This window comes from Mastigoproctus giganteus, chromosome 7, assembly GCF_048544385.1.
Source record: "Mastigoproctus giganteus isolate SK-2022 chromosome 7, ASM4854438v1, whole genome shotgun sequence".
Classification (NCBI taxonomy): Eukaryota; Metazoa; Arthropoda; class Arachnida; order Uropygi; family Thelyphonidae; genus Mastigoproctus; species Mastigoproctus giganteus.
Genome location: NC_143581.1, coordinates 172873683 through 172899195, shown reverse-complemented (window position 1 = coordinate 172899195; position 25513 = coordinate 172873683). Strand labels below are relative to the sequence as shown.

The 25513-nt window shown below is 40.6% G+C and overlaps 1 protein-coding gene across 1 annotated transcript in view; it reads right to left on the bottom strand.

The window, feature by feature from the left end:
• Nucleotides 1-25513, bottom strand: part of LOC150083341 (uncharacterized) — a 170043-nt gene that overhangs the window by 14202 nt on the left and 130328 nt on the right. Inside the window, exon 2 of the mRNA XM_090377980.1 lies at nucleotides 15743-15841. Within this exon, the coding sequence (XP_090234106.1) occupies nucleotides 15743-15841 (99 nt within the window). The remainder of the gene's footprint in view (nucleotides 1-15742; nucleotides 15842-25513) is intronic.

Genomic DNA, 25513 nt, shown 5'->3' with positions numbered 1-25513 from the left:
GCTCAACCCATTGAAGGTCTTATACACCTCAATCAGATCACCTCGCAGGTGCCTGGTCTCCAGCCGCTGCAATTTGCAGAACTTAAGCCTTTCTTGGAAACAGGATCCTTTTGTTCCCTTCACCAATTTCGTTGCCCTTCTCTGTACGCGCTCAAGCAACTCTACATCCTTCCTAAAATGAGGCCTCCAGACCTGTACGCAGTACTCAGGGCGTGGTCTGACCATTGCCCTATACAAAGGGATAATCACCTCCTTTTCCCTGCTAGCAAAATTCCTGTATATCATTGACAAAACCCCATGACCTGCTCTGGCAGCCTGTCTGCACTTCTCAGAAAACTTAATATCTGACTGCACAATCACTCCCAGGTCTTTTTTCATTTTCTACCACCCTAAGTGTAGTACCACACAGCTGGTACGTTCCTCTAGGGTTACTTCTACTCGTATACAGAGTACTTTGCATTTGTCAATGTTAAACTTCAGTTGCCACTTTTCAGCCCATCTGCCCAAATTTTCTAGATCCTGTTGCGGTACTACACTACCATTACTGTCATTAACAACCCTGCCAACCTTCGTATCATATTCAAACTTCAACACCAAGCCGGATATACCTTCATCAATATCATTGATAAATATACAAAACAACAACGGGCCCAACACAGAACCCTGTGAGACTCCATTAATAACATTTGTCCACGAAGTGCAGCGTCCATTGATTACAACTCTGTCTTCTCCCACTCATCCACCCTTTTATCCATTGTAGCAAATTATCCTTAATACCATTCTGCTCCAATTTGTACAGTAATCTTCCATGTGCAACCGTGTCAAAAGCTTTACTGAAATCCAAGTATATGATATCAAAATTATATTTTGCACCCAGTTCCTCTGTAACCATATCATAGCATCTAATCAAATTTGTCAGAGAAGACTTTCCCTTAACAAACCCATGCTGTGTGAATTATTGCTGCAGTCTTGTCAGATGATCCTGCAATGTATCTTTAACCAGTGACTCCATTATTTTAACAGGAACAGAAGTTAAAATAACTGGTCTGTAATTACTCGTGTCACCCTTAGATCCCCCCTTAGTGAATTGGGAATACATTTGCACATCTCCAGTCCGTGGGGGGGACTACTCCTGAGTCCAAGGTTGTTCTCATAATTATAGCTAAGGGTTTACTTAGTTCCTTTGCCGCCTCCTTTAATATAACTGGACATATCCCATCCACCCCAGGTGCCTTTCTTGTGTTTAACTTCAACAATTTCTCCCCACTTTGCTCTCAGTTATTACAAAATCATTAAGCACCTTGTTACAGTTTAATAAACTTCTGGCATTTTCCTCCCTTAACTCCTCGTGTGTGAATGTAGATGCAAAATACTCATTCAGTTTGTCAGCTATCTGAGCAGGATCGTCAACAGTCGACGAATCATCGATATCAAATGTACCAATCTGATTAATCCCCTTCCTTTTAGAGTTTATATAAGAAAAGTAGTCCTTGCTGTTGTTTTTTTTAGCATCCTCTGCCAAAGTTTTCTTGTAATCTGCCTTCGCTTGCCTAACCTCCTTTGTCACTTGATTACAGACTTGCGTATATCTGCCATATGCTTCTGTGTTGCCTGATAATTTATATGCATCCTATGCATTTTTCTTCTCTGCCACGAGTCTCAATTAGTTCATCTGACATCCATTTAGGCCTGAACCTTGAACAATATTTCTTAATTGGTAAGGTACGGTGTATTTAGTGTCAGACGGCACCAGGGGTTTCCCCCATCTCCGCGTAGTTTTCATTGTGGGTATACCAGTTCACTGGAAATGCCAGAGATTTAAAAGTGTATGGATATTGTATGTGTGGTGCCGTGTAACGTTGTTCATCTGGTCGTTTAGCCGCTGGACCCCTGCTGAGGCCCAACGTTGCCCCACCTTTTCCCCGTGGAGGCAGACCAGGAACACAGTAGGCTTAAGTTACTCTGGCAGGTCCTGCCACCTAATTTCCTGAGATTTCAGTGGCCAGGACCTAAAAAAAAAAAAAATTTATTGTGTTTATATTGCATGCATATATGCGTGCATACAAGCACATATATACACACATGCACATATGTACACAACGTGTGCCAACGTCAATCGTGGGGTTGACGTCACTTGAGTTGGGTGCATACAAGTACATATATACACACAACGTGCATACACATACCAACGTCAATCGTGGGGTTGACGTCGCTTGAGTTGGGCCAGAACGTGGGTGAAGATATTTAGGTGTGTGGGGCTTCGCTAGTGTGAAGATAGAGAGGGGGGGAGGCTCAGAGGAGGAGAAAGACAGAAGTATGGAGCCAATAGGGAAGACAGCCCCAAGTTTCAGTGTGGCATGCCCATGCCCCACCAGAGTAGAAATGAGGGGGGGCGACGAGAGAACCGTCTTCCCGGGCGAGTAGGGTTTAAAGGTGAAGGGGGCTAGGGCTTTGCTGTGAGTCTTTGGGAGCTAGGCTGCAGTTTGTTGTTTGTTGTCTATTCTTGTCCACTTGATTCAGATTGGGACACTCATGAGGCAATCCCTGGCCTTTCCTCCCCCCTTTGATTCTCTTTTCTTCTTTTTCCCTTCTTTTCTTTATTCCTTTCTTTTCCATTCATTTTCTTTTCTTCCACAGTTTTCTTTTCCAGGAGTTGTCTCTGTCTTATGCGATTTACGTTACTGTACTATCAGTCTCGGTGTATGGCAATTAACACCCTTCTCCTTGTGAAGAGGTCCTGTGCATACTGGGAGAGCGCGCGGTACTCCTCTTCCGTGTCAATGAAATGTTCAAGTCCTTTGGGGAGGTAATGGATTTTCGTGATGAGGGTGCATCTGAGGTCTTCGTATTGTGGGCAGTCGTAAAGCAGGTGGTCCCAGCTTTCGACCTCCCCGCACGTGCAATTTGAGTCATCGACGAGGCAGAAGCTGAACAGTTTCTGGTTGAAGGGTCCATGTCCTGTGAGTAACGAGGTCAGGTGCAAGCCCGGGAAGAACCAGCCCGATTGCCTTGGGTATATTGTTCAGTTCTGGAAAGAATATACGAGTGATCTCGCCCTTTGTGGTCTCTGTCCATCTTTGTTGCCACTCCTGAAGGAGGTAGGTCTGTAGCCGTGATCTTTCCGTTTTTTTGACTGCTTGCTGGGTTGATTGTGAAGTCCTGATGATTTGCGGCCACTCCCTTTGAGTGCAGGTAGAGCAGTCCTGCTTTCACAGCTTCTAAATCCAGGGGTAGCGCTCCAGCAAGCACCTGCAGGGCAGGTGTGTTTACCGTGCGGCAAGCTCGTGTGATTGTCAATAGGATGGTCCTGTGTCATATCCAGGATTTTCTTGTTGGTTACCAGTGATGTTTTGGTGTACCATACTGCAGCTGCATAGATTATTGCTGGGATGAGGGTTGACTTATAATATAGCATTAGGGTTCGTTTTTTCAGTCCCCAATCCTTACTCGTAATCCTAGCCACTAGGGCTGAGTATCTTCTTATTTTCATTCTTATGTGTTTCAGGTGAGGTATGAAGGATAGGTTATTATCTAAGATAACTCTTAAGTACTTCATTTGCTTGGTGATTTTGATGGTTAGGCCATTTATTTTTATTTGGGGCAGACGCTGTACCTGAAGAGTTCCTTTCAGCAAGATGGATATGGTTTTCGTCGGTGCAATTTTTAGCTGGTTTTTTGTGGCCCAGTATTGTAATGTCTGCATTGCCTGATTACCGATGATTTCTTAATTGGTATGAAAAGCCTATTAGCCTTCACGATTAATTCCTTGAATGCTTCCCACTTAGAATTTGTTGTTGGTAACATCAGTTGGTCCCGCTGTACAGAATTTAAAAACTGTCTGAGACCACTGTACTCACCTTTTCGGAAGCAAAAACCCTTTCCGTTACCCCTGATGCTAGTTACATCTTTAAGTAAATCCCACATCAGTACACTATGATCACTGCCTGCCACCTTGTGGTTTCTTTATCTGCAAATTCTTAATACACGAATAATCACTGCTGATAACCAGATTAAGAGTATTACCCTCTCTGGGTGTCTCTCGAACATGCTGCTGCAGGTGCATAGCTTCGTGCGTTTTCCACCAGATACGCACCCTCCGTCAGTACTGTAGTCGTAAAATTAGCAGAAGGTATACTCTGTGAATGTTAAGTATGCAGGGAATATACTGTGCTTTTTAATCGAATTCCAGAGGATATATATATATACAGGGTGTTTCAGTTAAACGTTTCAGAACTTCTAAGAGGGGTAGGGTACATCCTGACAACTCGAAATCATATAGCAATGTGGGGTCGGAAATGCTTTCCTGAAGCGGTGTTGTACACAGAAGCACCATAAAGAAAAGAGACCGTAAGTGAGAAATCGTTTTAATAATACATGAAAAGAAGCAAAAGGTACATGGATTAAAGTAAGTGTTCGAAGTTTCTTCCACGGGCTACAATGCACGCCTCACATCTCCGACGCATGGACATCCGAACATTCTGGAATACTCCAGGCGAATTTCGAATTTCTTCGGCAGCTACTGCGTTTCTTGCAACCAGCTCCTCAGCATTGTCAACAGGGGTGTCATAAACTAGCGATTTCATATGACCCCAGAAATAAAAATCAAGACATGATCGGTCGGGTGACCGAGCAAGCCAACGCACGGGACCACCACGTCCGATCCACTGTTGACCAAATGTGACATCCAGGTAGTTACGAACATCTCCGCTATAATGGGCAGGGGCTCCATCGTGTTGGAACCACATTGTCTGTTGCGTCGATGCAGAAATCTGTTCATCTCTCAAAAGTTGTGGCAATACTTGCTGCAGAAAGATCAAGTAGATAGGTCCGGTTAGACGACACGGTAACAGGTAAGGTCCGATGAGGTGATCTCCCATAATACCGGCCCATACATTGACCGAAAATCGAATCTGTGCTGCACGACGTCGTATTGCATGCGGGTTCTCGACCGCCCAGATATGATCGTTATGCGTGTTGAAAATTCCTTCCCTTGTGAAGGATGCCTCATCGGAAAACAACACTTCAGCAGGAAAAAGGGGATTTGTAGCACATTTTCCAAGGTACCACTGTGCGAAAGCAATACGAGGTGCATAATCCTCCGGTTGCTGTGTCTGGACACGCCTGCACGTGAAACGGATGCATGTCTTGTTCTCGGAGAATCCTCCAGACGCTGCAATGGGAAACCCCGACTGCGTTTGCTAGACTTCGTGTACTCGTTCTTGGATTCCCCGGTACATGCTGCAGCACATTCTGTTCGACGGCTGGAGTCCGTGCTGTTCTTACCCTGTCCCTGTCAGCTCTTTCAAATGAACCTCTCTCAGCTGACCTCTGGAGCAGTCTTGCAAAGAAATTATGACTGGGAATACGCCTCGTCGGATATCGTTCCGCGTACAAACGCTGTGCGGCTGGCCCACTACAATTTGCAGCCCCGTACGCCAAATGCATATCGGCTAACTCTGCGTTCGTGTAATCATCCATCCTACTAACTTGGCGTTCTTGTTCAAGAAATTCGAAATTCGCCTGGAGTATTCCAGAATGTTCGGATGTCCATGCGTCGGAGATGTGAGGCGTGCATTGTAGCCCGTGGAAGAAACTTCGAACACTTACTTTAATCCATGTACCTTTTGCTTCTTTTCATGTATTATTAAAACGATTAATAAAAAGAAAAGAGACTTACGGTCTCTTTTCTTTTTATGGTGCTTCTGTGTACAACACCGCTTCAGGAAAGCATTTCCGACCTCACATTGCTATATGATTTCGAGTTGTCAGGATGTACCCTACCCCTCTTAGAAGTTCTGAAACGTTTAACTGAAACACCCTGTATATATACACTGTATATCGGAGTTAACGAGACTAAAATCAGAAGCCATAAAGCTACCAAGGTAAGAACTTCACAAGTACGACGTTAATACTGTGCTATTAAAAAAAAAAAAAAAAAAAAAAACGAAGAAACGCAAAGTGATCTTTTAGAAGCTGGATACTTAGCTTTTCGATATTACCTCTTTTAAAATTTATGCGAAAACGCTTTTTTGTGGGTTTATAATAAGACAATATGTGTTTCAGAGTTGTAATACTGTATCCCTCAGTAATTTGTGCCACCGAATCCAGAGTTTCAATAGTGTGGAATCTAAGAATATATTACCGTTAATGTGATCTTAATTAAACTGAAGTCTGTGGACAAAACTTTTTAAATAAGAAAAGATGGGTTAATAGTGTTTCCTATAATGCTGCACTTTTAAAAGTAGAGCAGCACAAATTGTATAAACTATAATTTGATGTATACCATACATCAAATCGGATGCCATACAGGGGTTAACTGAAATAAAATTGTGGTGACACTTCAAGAAAAAGGGCACAGAAGTACACGTTCGAGTGACCATAGTTCAAATCTGCGTGACTACTAAATATGGTAATGTCCAATCCACTTGTATTCCCTATGCTGTGAACTCCTATGACTTTATGAAGTCGTCCCGGAGCAATTCAAAATAAAATAAACCTGTTGTAAGTAATAATTTTTACGATACCATAATATACAAAAACATTGGCCTAATGCACGGTACATTTCATATAAAATTTGAAACTAAGTTATATCCCACTGACAAAAGCATACAACCAAATTTTGTATAAATCTCTTAATCGATACTGACAATGAAATCTAACTTTCAACTCTTAAATTGAGAACCTGATGGGTTTACATATATGAAATGTGCAACAGTGGGTTCAATTTTCAGCTTTGCTCTAGTTGGTTAGATTAGAACACAGACTATTACATGACAAGAACACAAAACCCGAGTACAGCAAGTATGGAATTTCATTTGTGCGAACCACACAATGGCTGCAATTTAAAAGTCAGTTACGGCAAACCAGTGGCACGGGTGGATTAATCCAGACACCCTTCCGTTAATAGTCGGTCACGTCCAACCCAAGCACTACTTATTAGACAACTATAAATATGCTCGTGGGCCTTCAAGGAAAAAGATTGCGAATTTAAGATGCTACGAATGATGGAGTTAAGACTTCCAGAGCAGAATGATAAGAGTGCTACTTAAGCAATCGGTCGGTGCTTGACATTTGAACAGCACTGGCGATCCCTAGATCGACGAATAGTGATGTGATCTGCAAATGGAAGATAATCGTGCTGAAACAGTCACGAAACGACCCGGTAAACCTTCGAAGCTGATGTAACATGACAGGAGAGCCCTGCAAACAATCGTCCCCAAGGAACGCAAGTCGGCGTTGTCGCAGCACACACACACACACAGGCGCTCAGTAAGACGATTGGGACACAATGTCAGCACTGCACAATATGGGTTACTACCATCGTGCAGCCGTCCACAATTCACTAATCACTCCGACTAATGCCAGATGCCGCCAGGCTTTGTGTAAGGCCCGCCATTCTTGGACCACAGACTAGCTGTGCTTTGGAGTGATGAATAACGGTGCATGGTCTACCAGTCTGACGGCTGTGTCTGGGTACGCGATGTGTGAAAAGGGCTACCTGCGGGACTGTATCATCCAGACAGTGAGGTCTGGCACAGGCAGCGTGATGGTCTGGGGGTTGTTTTTAATGGTTTGTTTTCGGCAAAACCACCATGAATGCTGAGGCCTGTCCAGACGTCCTGGACAATAATGCGTTACCTACGTTGTAGCAGCATGTTGAAAATGCCGATACTTGTACCAGCAGGACAACTCTGTCATACTGCTTGTGTTATGACAGAATAAAGCTAAACTGGCCAGTTTAGAGCCCCGACCTCAATCCTGTAGAACGTTTAAGATGAACTGGATCGTTGGGCATGTGAGAAGAGAATTGTCCACAAAATAGAGCTGAACTGGTCGTCCCTCTGACGGCCAAATGACTGAAAATATCGAAGGTCATTTACAAAAACTGGTAGAGTGTTCCACGGAGCCTAGATTCTAACATAAAAGGCCAAAAGTTTCAGCACGCGTTATTAGTTTCTTTCCTGTAAATAAAGGTTATGTGTAGCTATGCAGGTGTATACTGACATGTGACCATTCATAAATGGTTTTGTGGCGAAAATGCCTTTCCCAGTAAGAGGTCACGTGAATAAATGAGAACTGTTTTTGAGTTTCGTATTTCATAAAAGCATTTTATGATTCATGCAGAAATGTGTATGTATTTCTGTAAGAACAAAAGTTAGGAACGGTGCAAGAATTATTTTTTTAAAATGCCAACTACTATTAAAATCATTAGCTATTCAGTTGCTACAAGTGAAAAGTTTTTTTTTTTTTTTTTTGCCTACCAATCAAAGTATCCTTTCGAGGAATATTTTCTTTAGAGCAGCAGTTCAAATGCAAAAGAGCCACGGTTTGATCACATCTGATTTATACCATAAAATTAAGTACTTTTTGTATGACGGTAAATTTGATTTTATGTTTATCAGCCATATTTAATGTGGAAAACCGTGAATATACAGTATATGCAAAAAACACACACACACACAGGGTAGTTATAAAATAAGCTTCCCTTTTCGGGAGACCCTAATGTGAAAACGGTTAGCGATAGCGCTGTGAAAATCGGTGGATATACCATTTAGAGCATAGGTTCCCAAAGTGGGTGGTACCGTCCCCAGTGGGCGCTGAAGCCTTCCAGGGGGGGATAGTGGGTTCAGAAGCAATTGGGGGGGCATTCAGGCGGTCTAGGGGTCGGTGGCTCCTTATCCGTATTTTTATCTCTTCGGGTCCAGTTGACTCAGTTCAAAGGTCAACTAATAAATTCTATAATTTTTACTCTATGGACACAGCTGAAATTCGCTATAGGTGAAGCCAGAACTATTTTCTTCGATTTTGCCACTTCAATTTTCAAAATCTTCTATTGAATTTCACGCAAATGACAAAAATGTGACATCAAGTGTGTATTTTTTAGTCCTTTTTCTGTTATTTTTCTAAACCCACCCTAATTAGCCTAGGGCCTTTGAAACGCAGCAACGCGAGCTACTGTGAGTTGACATAAGAAGCAATAAAGCGAAACGGTAGCAACAACTGTTTTTGGAAGGCGAACAGATGGTATTTCCTTTCTTCAACGTGTATTGCTCCTACGAACAGAAAATCAGTGAAATTCATCTTTTAGAAAAGAGAAAAACTGGTGTAAAACTGATAACACTGCAACGCACATTCGATGATTAAAAAAAAAAAAAAAAAAAAAGTTTGCTTTATTGTAATTGTTTTTAGTAAATAATATCGGAACAGCAGTTTCCTGGGTTTGATCTTCTAACGAAATTTCGAGAAAATATTTCTATTTGTTGCTGCGTTATAAACTTCGAAAACTTGTGTGCAAAAGAAGGAAAAAATCATCCGCTGTGAATAACCGATTGTTTCTTGAAATGTGTATTCTTCACAAAACTGCAATAATTTCTAACAGTACAAAGCTAAAAGAGTGCGACTAACGGCTGCTCAAAAAGTATTCTTAGAAGATATTTTCTTGTTACGCTTTGATGTCATCGCAAAGGGAGAAATTCTGTTTTAGTACAGAAGCCGAATAAATTCACTATCCACGGTCATAATGCTTTTCTTAACTGCAATAAACTGATAAACCCTGCTGAAAAATAGATTTTCTCCCCATCACTTCTCTTGCTTTGCTGTGGTTTTTGGCGAGCAATTTCACACAATCAAGTCGGCGGCTGCTAAATGCGATGCGGTTTCTTCTATTCTCTCTATTTCGGGATCTCTGACCGTGTGGTCATTCTGGAGTATAAACAGAAAATTTGTTAGTCTGAATGCTGCCCACCAATGGCACCAATTATCAACTCTTTTACTGTCCTAATTTTCAAGTGCAGATAATCGACTTGGGAAAAATTTGAAAGTGCTACTTCAATTAAGAGCAAAAACCGTTTGCCCCAACATAACGAATTACTTTAGGTACAATAAAGACTACTACTGATGATTTTACTGACTTGAAGAAGTGTCCACAACTGTACAAGGCGGTCAACTCGAAGGAAAGTAACTGTAGTCATTTGTATTCAAGGACAAGCTATACGGCGATGTTTGAAATGTATAATGCAGTTCACTGGCTAATATTTCCAGGGGGATTATTGCAACATATTGTTCCGAAAAACAATTACAATAAAGCAAAGAGGGGTTTTTTTATCGAATGCACACCGGACAAAAATCGGACTAATCTGAACTTAGGCATCCTACGATGAAGCTGACTTATTAGAATTTTGCATCTGTTATGAAACTGAATGCAATAAAGAAATACTTTCGAATCCGCGATGAAACTGACTTACTAGAACTTCAGCATCTGTGATGAAAGTTATAGTTGTGGACCTTTGACAATCTCCTAGCCTTCCTCCCACCAAAAGAGTATTTTTATTTCTCTCTGTCTCTTTCCCTTAGAGTCGGAGTAGAAATGGTGAACTCCCTCCCCTAAGGAGTTTTTCCCCCCAAGTGAATGAAAGGAAGTGGAAATTTCAGGAAAATGAACCCCGTTTTCCTTCATTCAGCAAACAGCAGCTCTGTCAGCGCAAGAGAAGTGAAATTACATTTGTAGCTCAGAATGGAATTCAAAGCAAGCAAACATATGACACTTTATGGTGAATTTTTCGGGCGTGTGTGTGTGTGATAGTGAAAATTCAATTTTTCCCTCAAATTTTTTGATGATATCAAATGCATATAAAACAACCCGTTACTCGTAGCACATACAGGGTGATTCACTACCAGTGCGACAAACTTGCAGGAGGTGTAGGGGGCACAAAGGCGAATTGGAATCACATAACATTGCAGGGTCCGAAATGCCTTCGTCATGCGGTAGAGGACGTTGAACTGGAGGTCGCGTGAACAGCGATCCCGCTGGAAGTCAGCATTTGCGAACCGTTTCTGTTGAAGAAACCAAGTAGCAAAAGTCCTCCGGAGTGGATAATCCGCAGGCTCCAATGATTGGACGCATTGCAGATGGTATGAACTCATTTGGTTTGTTGACAGTATCTTCCATACAGTGGATTGGGAAATACCGAATCGTTGGCCTATCGCTCGAGTACTCGTACTCGGATTGCCTTCTGCAAGACGTAGGACATTCTCCTCATTGTCTGGCGTCCTCGTCGTTCGCTCTCGATTCATGGTACCTCTCGTGAAACAACCAGTCTCACGTAACCTTCTGTGCACACGTGCGAAAATCATATGATGAGGAGCACGCCTGTGCGGGAAACATTCCTGGTGCAAGCGCAGAGCGGCGCGCCCGTTACATTCCGCAGCTCCATTCGCGAGGTGCATGTCGGCCAGTTCAACGTTTGAATACTCGTCCATCCTACTGCCTCGGGAACCGGTTCGCAAATGCTGACTTCCAGCGGGATCGCTGTTCACGCGACCTCCCGTTCAACGTCCTCTACCGCATGACGAAGGCATTTCGGACCCTGCAATGCTATATGATTTCGATTCGTCTTTGTGCCTCCTGCAAGTTTGTCACACTAGTAGTGAATCACCCTGTATATATATTTTTTTTTTTCGTTTGCACACCAGGTAAAATGCATACGAAGTTCCTTCGCAACATTTGGTTGCGAAGAATTTAAGTGAACGCCTGCACACGTCGCTCCATTACGTTATTAGAACAGTCAACAAGATTAGAAGCAATTCATTGAGTGACAGATTGTTTAGCCAACTTTGTAGTGAAAACGATGAAGATTTCAATCGTTTGCTGTTTCACACAGAAGTTCTTTGACTTTCAAAAGGTATTTGTCTGAATAAATTTTACAGTTTGGTTGATTCAGTACTAGAGTTCTTAGAAAACAGAGACGACGGATGGCGGGCCAACCTGATTACATCCAAAAATGACATCGCTTATTTGACAGACCTCTATAAAACATTTAATGAAGTCAATCTACAATTACAAGGTGATGAATGGAATTTAATTGAAACAAAAAAACGTTATTGCCGCTTTTGGGGGAAACAACTTCTGTTCAAGCGGAATCTAGGCCGAGGGGAATATAGCCACTTTTCAAATTTATCAGCAGTGTCTCTCAAAAAGGAAGATTTACTTACATACTGCAAACACTTGGAGGATCATCAAATTTAGAAGAGGAACTTATAGAACTCACAACAAATGAAGAACTAAAAATAAAATTCAAAAGTGGATACCAAGAGTTCTGGCTTCAGAAATCAGTACCAACACTGTACTCTGGATTATGGGAAATAGTGCAGAAAGTTTAATTGCATTTCCATCTTCTTATTTGGCTGAGCATGGGTTTAGTGCTGTAGCGAATTTACTATCTAAGAAAAGGAACCGATTGCATATAACTGAGTGTGGCGATTTACGACTGTTTTTAATGAAAGTTGAACCCGATATTAACAAACTTTTAAAAATGCATCAGGCTCATCCTTCGCATTAATTTGTTATTTTTTCTTTGTAAGTTCGAAATAAACAATTTTCTAATACATTTGATGTGTTTTAATTATTACAATAAAATTCTTACTAATGCATTTGCAATCTCTTAATATGTATTCCGAATTTTCATATTTAAATGTATGAAACTGTGCATAATGTTATTCGAGCATAACAATTTACAATCTTTACCTATGGGCTATGTTTCATCAAAATCGGAATAGCAATAACTGTGTTCAATATGAAGCATATATTGGCCACTACTTTTTCAATAATTTAACGGCATAAGCAGTAATGTATTATTTGTTGCTATTTACGTCGAAAATATCAAACAGCTTGAACGCGGAAAACTGTTATAATGGGGGCGTTACAAAATTTATGTCTTGTAAAGTGGGCGGTGGCCTGAAAACGTTTGGGAACCTATGATTTATGGGGAACCTATGTATGGGGAAGCGATTTTAAGTTTCCGATATTCACATAGTGCTACCTTAGCGTTACTATTATTGTGGTAGAATAGTTTTACTTTTAGTAAAAGAGCACGTTCCTTTTTTGTTATTTATTTGTTATTTGGTTTTTTTTTTTTTTTTTTTAAAGAGCATTAGCAACTAAGGCCATATTGCTCCTAACTCGCCATCCGGACACAAGCATGGAATGACTGCAACTCTTGTTGAGCATGCTTATATTGCTGAAAGTAACAGCTGATGCAATATTATGTCATCACCTGCGCGTGTCAATCTTATCTGATGCAATCTGTAAGAAATATTGCCATATACTTACGTTATTCGGACGACAATTACAATTTTAAGTACACACACACACACACACACACACACGGTGGTTATATACATTGATATTCAAAGAAAGGGCATCACCTCTTAAAATTCTAATTGTCATCCAAATAACGTAAGTATATGGCAATATTTCCTACCGATTGCATCAAATTAGATTTATACGCGTAGGTGATGACGTAATATTGCATCAGTTACGTCTGCAGTTGCCGCCACGAAGAAAGAGTGCTATTGTTGCTTTATGAGGAAGGATGTTCTTCCCGTCATATTGCTGTGTTGTGATCAGTCGACAGTGAGTAGATTTCTTTCAGAACTCAAGAATACTGGTTGTGCTGATAAGAAAAAAGGAACAGGACACAAACGAGTCTCTAAGGCAAAACATGACCGTGTGTTTTCGAAGCGCTTATGCCTTAAAAACTATAAAGTTTCTTAGTATGAGCTGAAAAGAGAATGGAAAGAACATACAGGAGTGGTGGCAAGTACAGTAACAGTCTGAAGACGCCACTTCAAAAATGGACTTGTCCTAAGAAGACGCCCCTCCTCACACAAACAATGAAAGAGGTCCGATTAATTTGGTGTAAGGAGCATGTCAAATGGATCCCTGAGCAGTGGAAGTCAGTTATTTTCTCGGATGAAAAGAAATTCAACCTGCGTGGCTCTGATGGGAGACAAACAATTCGCCGTAGACGTGAAGAATACCATCCAGACTGTATGGTGTCTACAGTGAAATTCCCTACCAGCCAAATGATATGAGGGTGCATTTCGTATCACCTGCAGTTTACAAAAGGTTCCGTAAATGCCAATAATATAGCCAAAAACCTGGCTATACTGGAAGGCAAGTTGCTGCCAACCATTAGAAACCATTTTAACCTGCCAAGTAACTGCATCTTTCAGGACGACTGCTCCTTGTCATCAGGCGAAAAGTGTAAGTGGGTACTAATGTAGTTACTTTAGCTTCGTTTCTGCATTAGGAGGTTCCACAGTAATGCGTCTACATTTATTACAGGTGAAAAAAATGGTTGGAAGAACGGTCCATTACAACTCTTAGCTGGCCAGGAAACAGCCCGGACATGAATCCTATAGAGAACTGCTGGCATCGTGTGGAATCTGCAGTTGCCAGAAAGAAACCAAAGCCCCTTCATGAACTTGAGAATTTGATCTTGTCAATGCCTCGACAATGTGCTGCTCTCATCAGGCCAGAGGGGTTCAACTAAATATTAGTTTGCACCTGGTGAACTTTTCACTTTGTTTTCCCCTTTAAAATGATAAACTGAAGCAAATTGAGGGCTTCTGATAACTAAAAGGTAGCAAATGCTGATTTTGGAATATTTTTAGAGCACCTGTCAAATATTACTTAGCTTTGACTTAACTAGTAATAAATATGTTTTCTTTATATTTCTATTTGTGATGAAAAAAAAAAAAAATAAATAAATAATATATATATATATATATAATTTTTTTTTTTTTTTTTTTTTTTTTTTTTTCCTGAAATTAATGATTCCAGATTGGAGAAAATATTTCTCTAATCTGGAATCATTTGTAACATACCATTGCGAAAAAAAGGTTAGAAATGTGAAATTCCTAGGTGATGCACATTCTTTGAAGACCAGTGTATTTGTGTCTTTTTATTATTATTATTTTATTTTATTATTTTTTTTTAATTTTACAGTGACGAAATATTTTCCCCAATCTCGAATTATTCAAGGAATCAGAGAAACTCAAACAATTAGTTAGACTGGGTTGTAATCAGTGTTGGTATTGCAGTGGCAAATGCAAGCTTATGCATCAACAACAAAAAAAAAAGTACCCACCTCATCTGTCCATTTCTTCTAACAATTTGTCTAATTCTTCCTTTAATTTATTTAGATTAACCTCCTCCACAACACCAGATTGGAGTTCATTCCAATACTCAACCACTCTCAGGCTAAAAGCAGATTCTCTCACATCTAGTGTTGTGAGCAATCTGATAATTATTTTTGTTTATTTTTGGCACCTGGGCCAAAATGTTCGTCATTACTGATCTGAGTTGTTTAATTATTTGAGGACTATTTTGTTATTATTATTTTAAATAAAAGTGGTTTAATATGATTTCCCTCCAGAAAGGAAATGGGAGCGAGGGAAAAACTGTGTACTTCTGTCAAAGGAACAACAGAACACAGTTATTCTTTTGCCGCTATGAATGTTATAGTCGGAGTACTCACAATATTGATTTAAGTCAACCTAATTAGTTTGAGCTGCTCCAGTTATCCGATTCTTTGAGTAATTCGTGATTTGCGAAAATATTTCATCGTTTTACACTTGAACAAAAATTGCAGAGATGAAAGGCAATTAAAAATATTTTTACTGTGGGCCTCATAAATTTACATAACTTATTTTCGTTAACTAAATTAACCAGTTTCAAACAGACCAGGTTGGTTGACTGTATGGCGACTACTAGTCATATTGCCTCATTTCATATGTCTGCGTGTATATAGACACAGAAGACGTTGATAATAGCATATAAAGAGGTAAAAAATGCATTGTTAAAATTCATGAAACACGCCTAAACCGTTATCTCAGAAAGGTTTCAAATAAAATTTCAAAATAAACCTGCAAGAAAAACGAGAAATGTTTTTACTCTCACCATTTTCTTGCTCCTCTTTGTTATTCTTCACGTTACTGCACACATTTCCAAGACCTTCTAAGTCACAGCCAGTAGTTGCAACATCCCAAGAAAGGAGACCTGCAAAATGAACAACATTCGTTTTGGGAACAGAATAATTTTCCAAGTTTACAATTATAAAATAACAATAAATAAGTAAAATAAAGGGCTGAAACAGGCGTCATGGCATTACAATATATTTATAGTAAGGAAGTTTGTGCAACACTAATACTTGTTGCGAATCATTACAACTCAGTTTAATGCCCATCCCTTAGTAAGTTTATCACTTCATCGTTAGCCTCTGATATAATATTGTGTGTGTGTGTGTGTGTGTGTGTGTGTGTGTGTGTGTGTGTGTGTGTGTGCGCGTATTGGGGAGATTAAATATCAGAATACTGTAATGAGCTTCTCAAGCATGCGACCTGTTAAGGACTCCATACATGAAAACATTGGTGCAACTCGTTCAGACAGCACAAACTCCAGTTTTTAGGTAGAGCAAGAACGTCGAGAGCCAACAAGGAACAAAACAACTTCACTGCCTCCCTCTCTTTATTTTGCGACTCGGCCCTTTTATACAAGACTCCGTCCAGCCGATTTCTTCTCTCCGACGGTGCCACTTCCTTCCATGCCTTTTGGCATACAAGTAGTACTTCGCCATATTGATTTTTTTTTTTTTTTTTTTTTTTTTTAGCGCATAAGCAACAAAGGCCTCGACGCGCTAAGTCCAATATTACATTTTCAAAAAGATCGGTTACCATGTCCAAATGTACAAAAGGTATATTAAAAAAAAAAAAAAAAAAAGAAAAGAAAAGTTAATCGACGTAAAAGCATAAAGAAAATGGATGTATATATATTATTTTTTTTTTTTTTTGAAAAAAAAATGCACAAGGCATAATCCTTATGGGTTTTGATAATTAACTATATAATATCGGTGTAAATACACCATAGTTAACCCATTAAATTTGAACTACGTATGTAGCGTAAAAGGCATCGTTTTAATTGTATCTCATATTGTGGCTGCCTTCACAACGAGATAGCTGCTATTGCACTACTTCAAATAAATAACGCTTCTCTAGTAGAGAAGACTACTGGTATTTATTTTTCAGAGGATACTACAACCCAGACGATCGTTTCGAAGCTATTGTATGTATGCGAATATCTACTCGATTATCCACTTCTCCCTATTAGACTTAGAAAAGCAAAAAGTAGAGGTAAAGTTATAGTAGGAGGGGAAGAGGAAACGAAACGATTCAGAAGAATGAAAGGGACAGTAACTCCTTCAACTCACACCACTCAAAAACTCATAAATTCCTCGAACAGGCAACGCTTCTCCAGTAGAGAAGACTGTTGTTACCTATTCTCGGAAACTCCGTGATTATCTGGTTCCCCTGGCGACCGTTTCAAGACTATTGGTCTATCATCAGTGGGCGGGCAGGTACCCAGGTAATACAATAAGCTATCACAGTTTCGAAGTTATATCCACAATGAGAGATGCCAAAAGGGTGTGGTGGTAATGCATTTTGAAAACGAAATGCACAAGGCATAATCCTTATGGGTTTTGATAATTAACTATATAATATCAGTGTAAATACACCATAGTTAACCGATAAATTTGAACTATGTATTTATTTTTCAGAGGATACCACTACCCGCCCGCTGATGGAGCCCAATAGCTTCGAAACGATCGTCTGGGTGGTGGGCAGAAATGACTAAAGACGGTAATTAGTGGCAAAATTTATTTGACATAATATTAACAATGGAGTACGGGATGGATGCATTTCATGATGTTACAACAGATGCCCGAAGGTTCCACTATGAGACGCGATGCATGCCTGACACCGACGCAGCATGGATTGGCAGACACGGTCGAACACACCTGGAGTTTCTTTGACAGTAACAGCAGCGCAGACGAGTCTCGCCACGAGATCCATTTCCGTCTCGACAGGAGATTCATACAGATGGATTTGAGGACCCCCCCACACAGAAAGAAATCAAAGCTCGATAAATCAGGTGAGCGTGGGGGCCAAGCAACGGGTCCACCACGACCAATCCATCGACGCCCAAAACGCCTGTTCGAATGGTCACGAACACACCTTCCATAATGGGCAGGCGCCCCGTCATGTTGAAACCAAATGTTGCGTCTCACATTTGCTGGAACATCGTCAAGTAGCCCTGGTAGAACTTGTTCAAGAAAGATCCGATATTTAGCGGAGTTCATGCCGGATGGTAATAGGTATGGGCCGACTAAGCAGTCACCGACCATACCTGCCCACACATTTATTACGAAGCGATGTTGTGCAGCATGGGGGCGCACACCGTGTGGGCCCTCTGCTAATCCATACACTAGGTGCATGTCTGCCAGCTCACAGTTGGTATGAACAGCTCACACATCCAAATTTCGGACATATCGTCTTTATCACATAAAACCTTACCCAGTGTAATAAGGATCAGTCAAACAGTTAGAAGCATTAAAACATAAGTAGCGTGCATTAAAAAAATCCGGACATTCAGTAATAAATAAATAAATATGATCTTTATTGTAAGCATCACCTTTACACTACCCTTCACGGCACCATGCCAGGGGTTAAAAAATGTTCTTGTTTATACTCCGGCACGACCACCAGGTCAGTGGAGTTCACAAAAAAATCAATAAATACTCCTGACCACTCGGCTAGGTCATAGGCTTCACGTTAAAATGGTGTCACAGTGCTCGCGCATAGTAGGGTCATCAGCCCTCAGCAGAAAAGAGTGTCAGATGACTGTGCCCTATGCGGAGCCGAGCTAAAACAACTTCCTCTTTGCCGTTCCTGCGTAGACTAGACTGCCAGTGTTCGATTACAGGCTTAATCTCGTATAACTTGCCTGTAGTCTGTACAGGGAACTAATAGGTAACAATTATGAAGGGTCACTGCTGATTTGGCAGCGGTGCCTGACAAATAATTTTCCAAAAGTGGGTAGCTGCACAATGATATCATGAAGGTCTATCTGGGAGTTGTTGTTGTTATTGGATTTTAGGATTATCGGCGACTGAGGCCAACATGGCCTTAGTCGCCGACATAACGCCATGTATATTGTCTGTAAACTGCGTGTGTTCTGAAGCCGATTTTCTGTTTGCTTGATGGTCTGCGTGGGTAGCACAGTGTCGAAGGTGTGGGAAGGACGTCACCGTCCTTCCCACACCGGGTGGAAAAGGCCCTGGTTCGAATCCCGTCAATGACCCGAGGAACTTTAATGGGCTTTTTCACTCCATGGCTGAGTTAGTCGGTCTCAGGCGTAGATAGTAAGGTTTTTCCCCCAGAAACTTGGGGGGGGGGGAACTTTGCTATAGTTTTTCTCCCGAAAACTGGGGTTTTTCGTCCAGCAAACAGACAAATCGACCATAGCACACACGCAATTAACAGCTATAAGACACAGCACGGCAGATTAATTATTCGAGTGGCCTAAATATAATAGTTTGTTTTTTTTTTAGTTTGCTTGACGAAAAACCCGAGTTTTTGGGAGAAAAAAAATCAAGCTACCCTCGCCCGAGACCGACCAACTCAGCCACGTTGTGAAAAATACCCATAAAAATTCCTCCTCTCACCGATGGGATTGGAACTTAGTTCTTTTCCACCCGCTGTGGGGAGGACGGCGATTCTACCAACTGTGCTACCCACGAAGGCCTATCTGGGAGATGTCAGCCTCAGGTGGCAAAAAAATCGAACAGACTGTGAATAAAAACCTTACCGTAAGGCGAATTGCTAACGCTTCTATGATTGAAATCGGAACAGGTTGAAATGGGACGTAGTTGCCCAGAAGGTTAGCAACTCCTCCATGCGCAGGTCCATCCCCAGTTCTGTCATTACATAGGATAACGGTATTATGAATGGGAATGTTTTCATTTGCCTTGAAATATGTCTCCTGCTAACAAAAGCAAACGGTATCATGCTTTTGCAAGAGGGCCCTGATCTCACCAGTATTTCGCTGAAAATATACAAAAATTCCATTGTAGGAATTTACCCATTATCTGAGCTTGGTGGATCTCCTTGCCAGCTTCCAAAGTGCTGAGTGTCCTTATTCTTTTCTGTCTTGACTTTCTTTTTTGGGAAGTATGGATGCTGTCCTGTGTTCATTTCTTCCTACGCAGAGTTCCAAGACTGAATTCTCTGGTGGTACCTCCCGCACCTCTACATTCATTTTTTCTTGCTTGTTTTTTTTTTTCCCTCTCTTTTCTCTAGGAGTTTCCTTTGTTATTGGTGGAGATTTAGGGAGGTAGCAATATGGGAGTGGCAGCTGACAGATCGTTCTGTGTGGGTTTTTGTAAATTAACATGTAGAGTGCGATGGGAGTGAATGACTCTTTTGGTGGAATAGTCATTTCTGTTTGAGTTCCAATGGAACATCTTCCTGCTACCTTCTGAGCGTAGGTAGGGTTGTTTATATTCAAGGGTTTCGCCGCTTAGTTTGCCTCCTGATACATGTTCGGCTCTGCCTTACGTATTAATTTTTTCTTCTTCTTTCCACCTCTGGTATGCTCGTGAGCAAGCAGGATGCTCTCCTTGACACATTACGTATTTTTATAGTCCTTTGCACCACATCGAGCAGATTCAAGGTCTCCAACGACAGACCATTCGCGAATGTCCGTATTTCTGGCACTTAAAGCACCTTAAAGGATTTGGGACATGAATTATATAGCCAGTTTTTATCTCATATGAGACTGAATTAAATGCCAGGATGATGTTTCTAGTGGGAAAAAGTTTCTCATCCCTACTCATGAATATTCGTTTTGCAGCTGTCACTTTTTTTTTTTTTTTTTTTTGAGTTTTAATTCAAAACAGATTTCTTTTTCAGACACTTCAAGGAGATCCATTTTGAGAGGACACCGCGACGAATGAATTCAGTGTCTTGTGAGGGGAAACTATAATCTTCATTCCCTCCATATATATGGCATGCAGGAGCTGTTCTGAATGTTTTTTTACTTCAAGTCTCTACAAGTATGTTGCCTGAGCAAAGCCTGTTTACTGATTTAGTAAGGCCTACCAACCCTGCTGGATAAAGATGGGCAACAGCTTTCTCACTTGTAGATTATTATCAGGTAGCGAGGGATGTTGGACCTGATATAACTTCTGTTTGCCTTTTTGTTGAGGTGACGTTAGCGGGGTCAACATTAATTTTCCTGATAGGGACAGTGTTTTGGCTCCAGCAGTAAGAACACTATTAGGATTCAGTGTTTTTGTTTGTGGTTCAACGCCCGGATTCCCCACGTACAACGAAGTCCAAACGGAATGCCCACTACCCAGCAATGACTAAACACACTCGGGTGTGGGACGCCAGGGCTACTCAGACACCATATCCCCACCACTGCCAGCCACAAGCCAGTCCCTCAGACCATGCGGTTGTTATTTGGTTTTAAGAGCATTAGCAACTAAGGCCATATTGCTCCGCTGATATGCGGTGGTCATTCCCCGACCTTTCCGCATCCTCCGTATTTGGTGGTGACGGGCTCGAACCCCGGTCTAATCAAGAAGCATGTGCTACGCACTGCTGCTCCTTCCCACCTGGCTACGGAGGCGCCCAGACCATGCGGGTAGGACTTGGCATTGACACGGTTGACTCTTGCAGGTGAACACACTAGCCGACTTATCCTGGCCAAACCATCCAGGATCATCTGTTCTGTCGAAGCAGGGGCCAAAGTGGTGTGTTGAAATTGCCCTTCAACCACCAGGATCCTCCCCTTTCGAGTTCAAGGGTCTCAGTGCTCGGAAAACGCCGGATTTTTATGATGTTAGCCTGGAACCTAGGCTGTGAGCGTTGGATCCCAGTGATGCTAATCTGGAGAACCAGCAGCATCACTTGGAGTCCACTCAGTATGTACAGGTACCCACGTTGAGGGGCTTCAGCAGATCTCGGAACCCAACACTGTCATTCAACAATGAGTATATCAAAAAAGCGATTCTAAAGCAGTTTACATGTTGACCTAACAAAAATCTGGATTCATATAATTCATGAATTTTTATTCAAATTCATTAAATTTATTATTGCCTTCATGTAATCACTAACACTTAAGATCTGATAACAGTGTGATTGCATATAATACAACTCACGCTATCTTCCGACAAGTGTCATGGTAGCTTGCAGTCACCCAAACGACGTTTTGTATAGTACAGTCAGTGCTCAGCTGCAGGGGTTCGTTAGAACCAGTGATAAGAAATCCTGGGTTTGGCGAACCCACGGATCTATTTATTGTGTGTTGTGTCTTATGTTGGCATCCCATGAACGTCAGTTCAGCTCCGCCATGATACACTAAGATATATAACTGTGTGACACAGCCAGAAATGATTATAGTGCCATGTTTCTACAGTGTGTTTGCGCACGCTGTTTCTGGTCACTTAGCTACAAGAGATCATCGGGAAGGTTCCTTTCCCGTGAAAGTCCACTGCCAGAAATTAACGTTGGCGCCTTTGGTACCCGATGGTTGTAGAAACGATATTCAACTTCGTTTCGCTGGTGCAGAACATTATCCGTTTTTGAAACCGCTTTACGTACGTGTTGAAATTGCCCCTCAACCACCAGGATCCCCCTTTCGAGTTCCCAATAAATAACAAATTAACTGGTAACGGATTCTAAACGGTTTCTTCACTTTAATGGCAGATTTTAACTACAAATACCATAAACACACATACACCGCTTTCTGTTGTGACTCCATCTTGAAATTTACTCTTTCAGCACTACATTCCATAGGTTAGGTTACTTGAAGTTTCATTAAAAAAAAAAAAAAAAAAAGTTTTCAAATATGATTACCCACTCCTTTACTTATTGTTGCCTTTTTCCGTCTACAGAGGTTTTTATTGTGATGCATAATGTTTTCTCTTTAATTTGGCAAACCGCCAGACCTGCTCTCACACAAAAATATCCAAATATGAAATTTAACGAAAATTAACAGCCATTATACATTTAAAATTAAATGTAAAACAAATTTGTATTATATCGAGGAACGGCCCAGCCAACTGGCGCCAAAAACCAACCTATATCTCCTCTCCCCTGGGGGGGAGAGGCGACTGCATGGTTCTTAGAGCAACAGCTGTTGGTCCGGAGCCGCTTTGGGGGAGGGCGCTGATTGTATGGTTCGCCTAAAGCGCCAGATGCTGTCAGTTAGTATAGGGCTGCCCCTGATTATACTGTAATTACAATATAGTATTTACGGTTACCTTTCCCGTCATGCGCTGCGGTGGCATTTATCCGACCTGTATCAATTTCTAACCTAATAATACAGGGAATTACAAGAGCACTAACTTTAATTAAGTCAACAAGCGTACTGTTTAATTCAGCAAAGGTACAAAAACAATTCCTCCACCTTACCGGTTTATTGGAAATGCGGGTTAGTAAATCTACGTGACGTTTTTATTTCTGCCACTCAATTTTAATAAGAACTGAACAAAGTGAGTTCTACTAACAACCTGTAAGGAATTATGGCAATTTTAAGTTGACCATATGACGATTTAAATGTCATTTTTTGACTTTTGTCACTTTTCTTGAAGTGTCATTAATTCACTTCCTGTTCAACGTATTACTGTAAAGAGGAAACGAATAAACGACAAATTTTTCAAATATTAAAGTTTGTTTGAGATGAAAAACATGAAGTACTGATTTCGGTGTGAAAGTAGCAGTGAGAGTTCATCATTCTACACTAAAACTTAAATCTGTTATTCCCTGAAAATGGCGACTAATGCTACAGTTACATGTATAAAAGCCATCTGATAGTGGCAAGTTGGTGCTTTTTTTCCTTTTTCAAATATATACCTATTTAAATAGGTAGAGGTGTATATTTTATACACACAATTTTATTGCAGAAGTCTAAGCAATGTCAATATACACAATGTTCTTGTCATCGCAATGAAGATTTCTATTAATTAAGGCACGCATGCATATTAAAAAATAAAAATAAAGTTAAAACAACCCTCGTACTTATGTACGAGACATTACGCTGTTGACTATTCAAGTCTTAACCTCATAACCATGAGTGTTATATTGATCGGTGTTTGCGGTACAATGTCCTTGATGATGGTATCAGTTTGCTGAACATCCCCCGCTCTTCCCCCTTTCGAGTCTTAGTATCCGGCACAAGCATAGTTAATTACTCTACCAGAACGCGAGCAACAGCGTAGCAGTTGGGATGAGAACGAAGGGGAAAAGAATTTGGGGGGAAAGGTGTCGGGTGAAAATGGGGACTAATACTAGGGATGCACGTATGAACATTCTGACGGTGATGAGGCGATGGCCAGGGGTTGGTGCAATAAATCCTTCACACTTCGCTGTACGTCAAAGTCGGAATCTTTAATAGGTAATTTGGACGCCAGGAGGATAAGCGGGAGAGTGGTGTGGGATGAACTACAGACACTTGGAGAGAAAGCTGCCGACACTACTTTAATTGCGAGTCTAGAGAGATTAGTTTTAGGGAAACACATGCGCTGTTTTGTCCCTTTCATTTAGAGAAGCTCTCAATTACTATTCTCAACAAGTAATCCAATTGTAGCTTGGTACAGTCGAGTGTTTTTTACGGTCATCCATGACGAGAAACACGAATAAAGGTTAAGAGGACGATAAGAAGTCATCCGAGTGTAGGCGTCAACCAGATATTCAATATTTGAAGGCGAATTAAAAATCTTGTAGAACTGGGAGTTTAACCACGCTAAAAAAGTCTTTATTGCAACAGAAAGAAAGTAAAATATTAAATCTGTTGCAATATCATCACATTACAACTTTACGGACAGAGGGAAAATTCCTAAAACTGTATTTATTTATGTATACACATTTAGAGATGTGTGAGATGTTTCTCACACAGAGATGTTTCTCACACACAGGGCACATAGACCGTAAATAAAGGTGAGAACGCTATGAGTTACAGAAAATACCAAACAGTAATAATCAACACGAAACTAGAATGAAAATATATACAAAATTTACATTACGAAAACAGTAAGGAGCAAATTCTTATAGATAGATGGATTAAGAGTAAAATCAATATTGTCATTATTCAATGCCTGAAGGAAACGGGACAGAGGACTAACAACTAAGTGATGAGTACGAGGAACTGGCAGTGAGAAATTATTTTATAACGAGAATTCAAACGGGGTATAGTGAAAGGTATTTGTTCAAGAAGAGGTGAGAATCGACAACAGTTTATGATATTGTAGACAAAAAGAGATCCATGGAGTCGTCGTCTACAGTGAAGAGGAATGATTCTGAAGCAACCACAAAGAGCTCCATAATTTTGGCGATGAAAGGCGATGTGATTTCGATAGCATAAGAATTTAATGAATTTAATTTGAATTCTCTCAAGTCTATGAGAAAGATATTCCTGTTATGGGGACCAAACAATATCACAATCAAAAATGGGTAGTATAAGCTGCTTGTAGAGAAGAATTGTAACTTTGTCAATCTTTTGATAACAGTTATAGTAAACCGAATAGAGAATTGGAAAACGTTTTACAGATGCGTCCACAGAGATCTTTACAAAGTTAATGTGTTGCCTAATTATTTAAACATATTAAAAATTAAGCAAATTTAAATTGTTAAGAGTTTAAGGTTTTGTCAAATACTGTATATAGAATACACAAAATATTTTTAGAATGTAAATTATTTAAAATACAGTGAAACTTCGATATACGCTCCTCGTTATATCGTAGTTTCGGATATAACGAGTTCGATCGTCCCCAAAGAAAGATATTAAAAAAAAAAAAAAAAAGCTGTTCCACAGTGCCAACACTATTAAGAA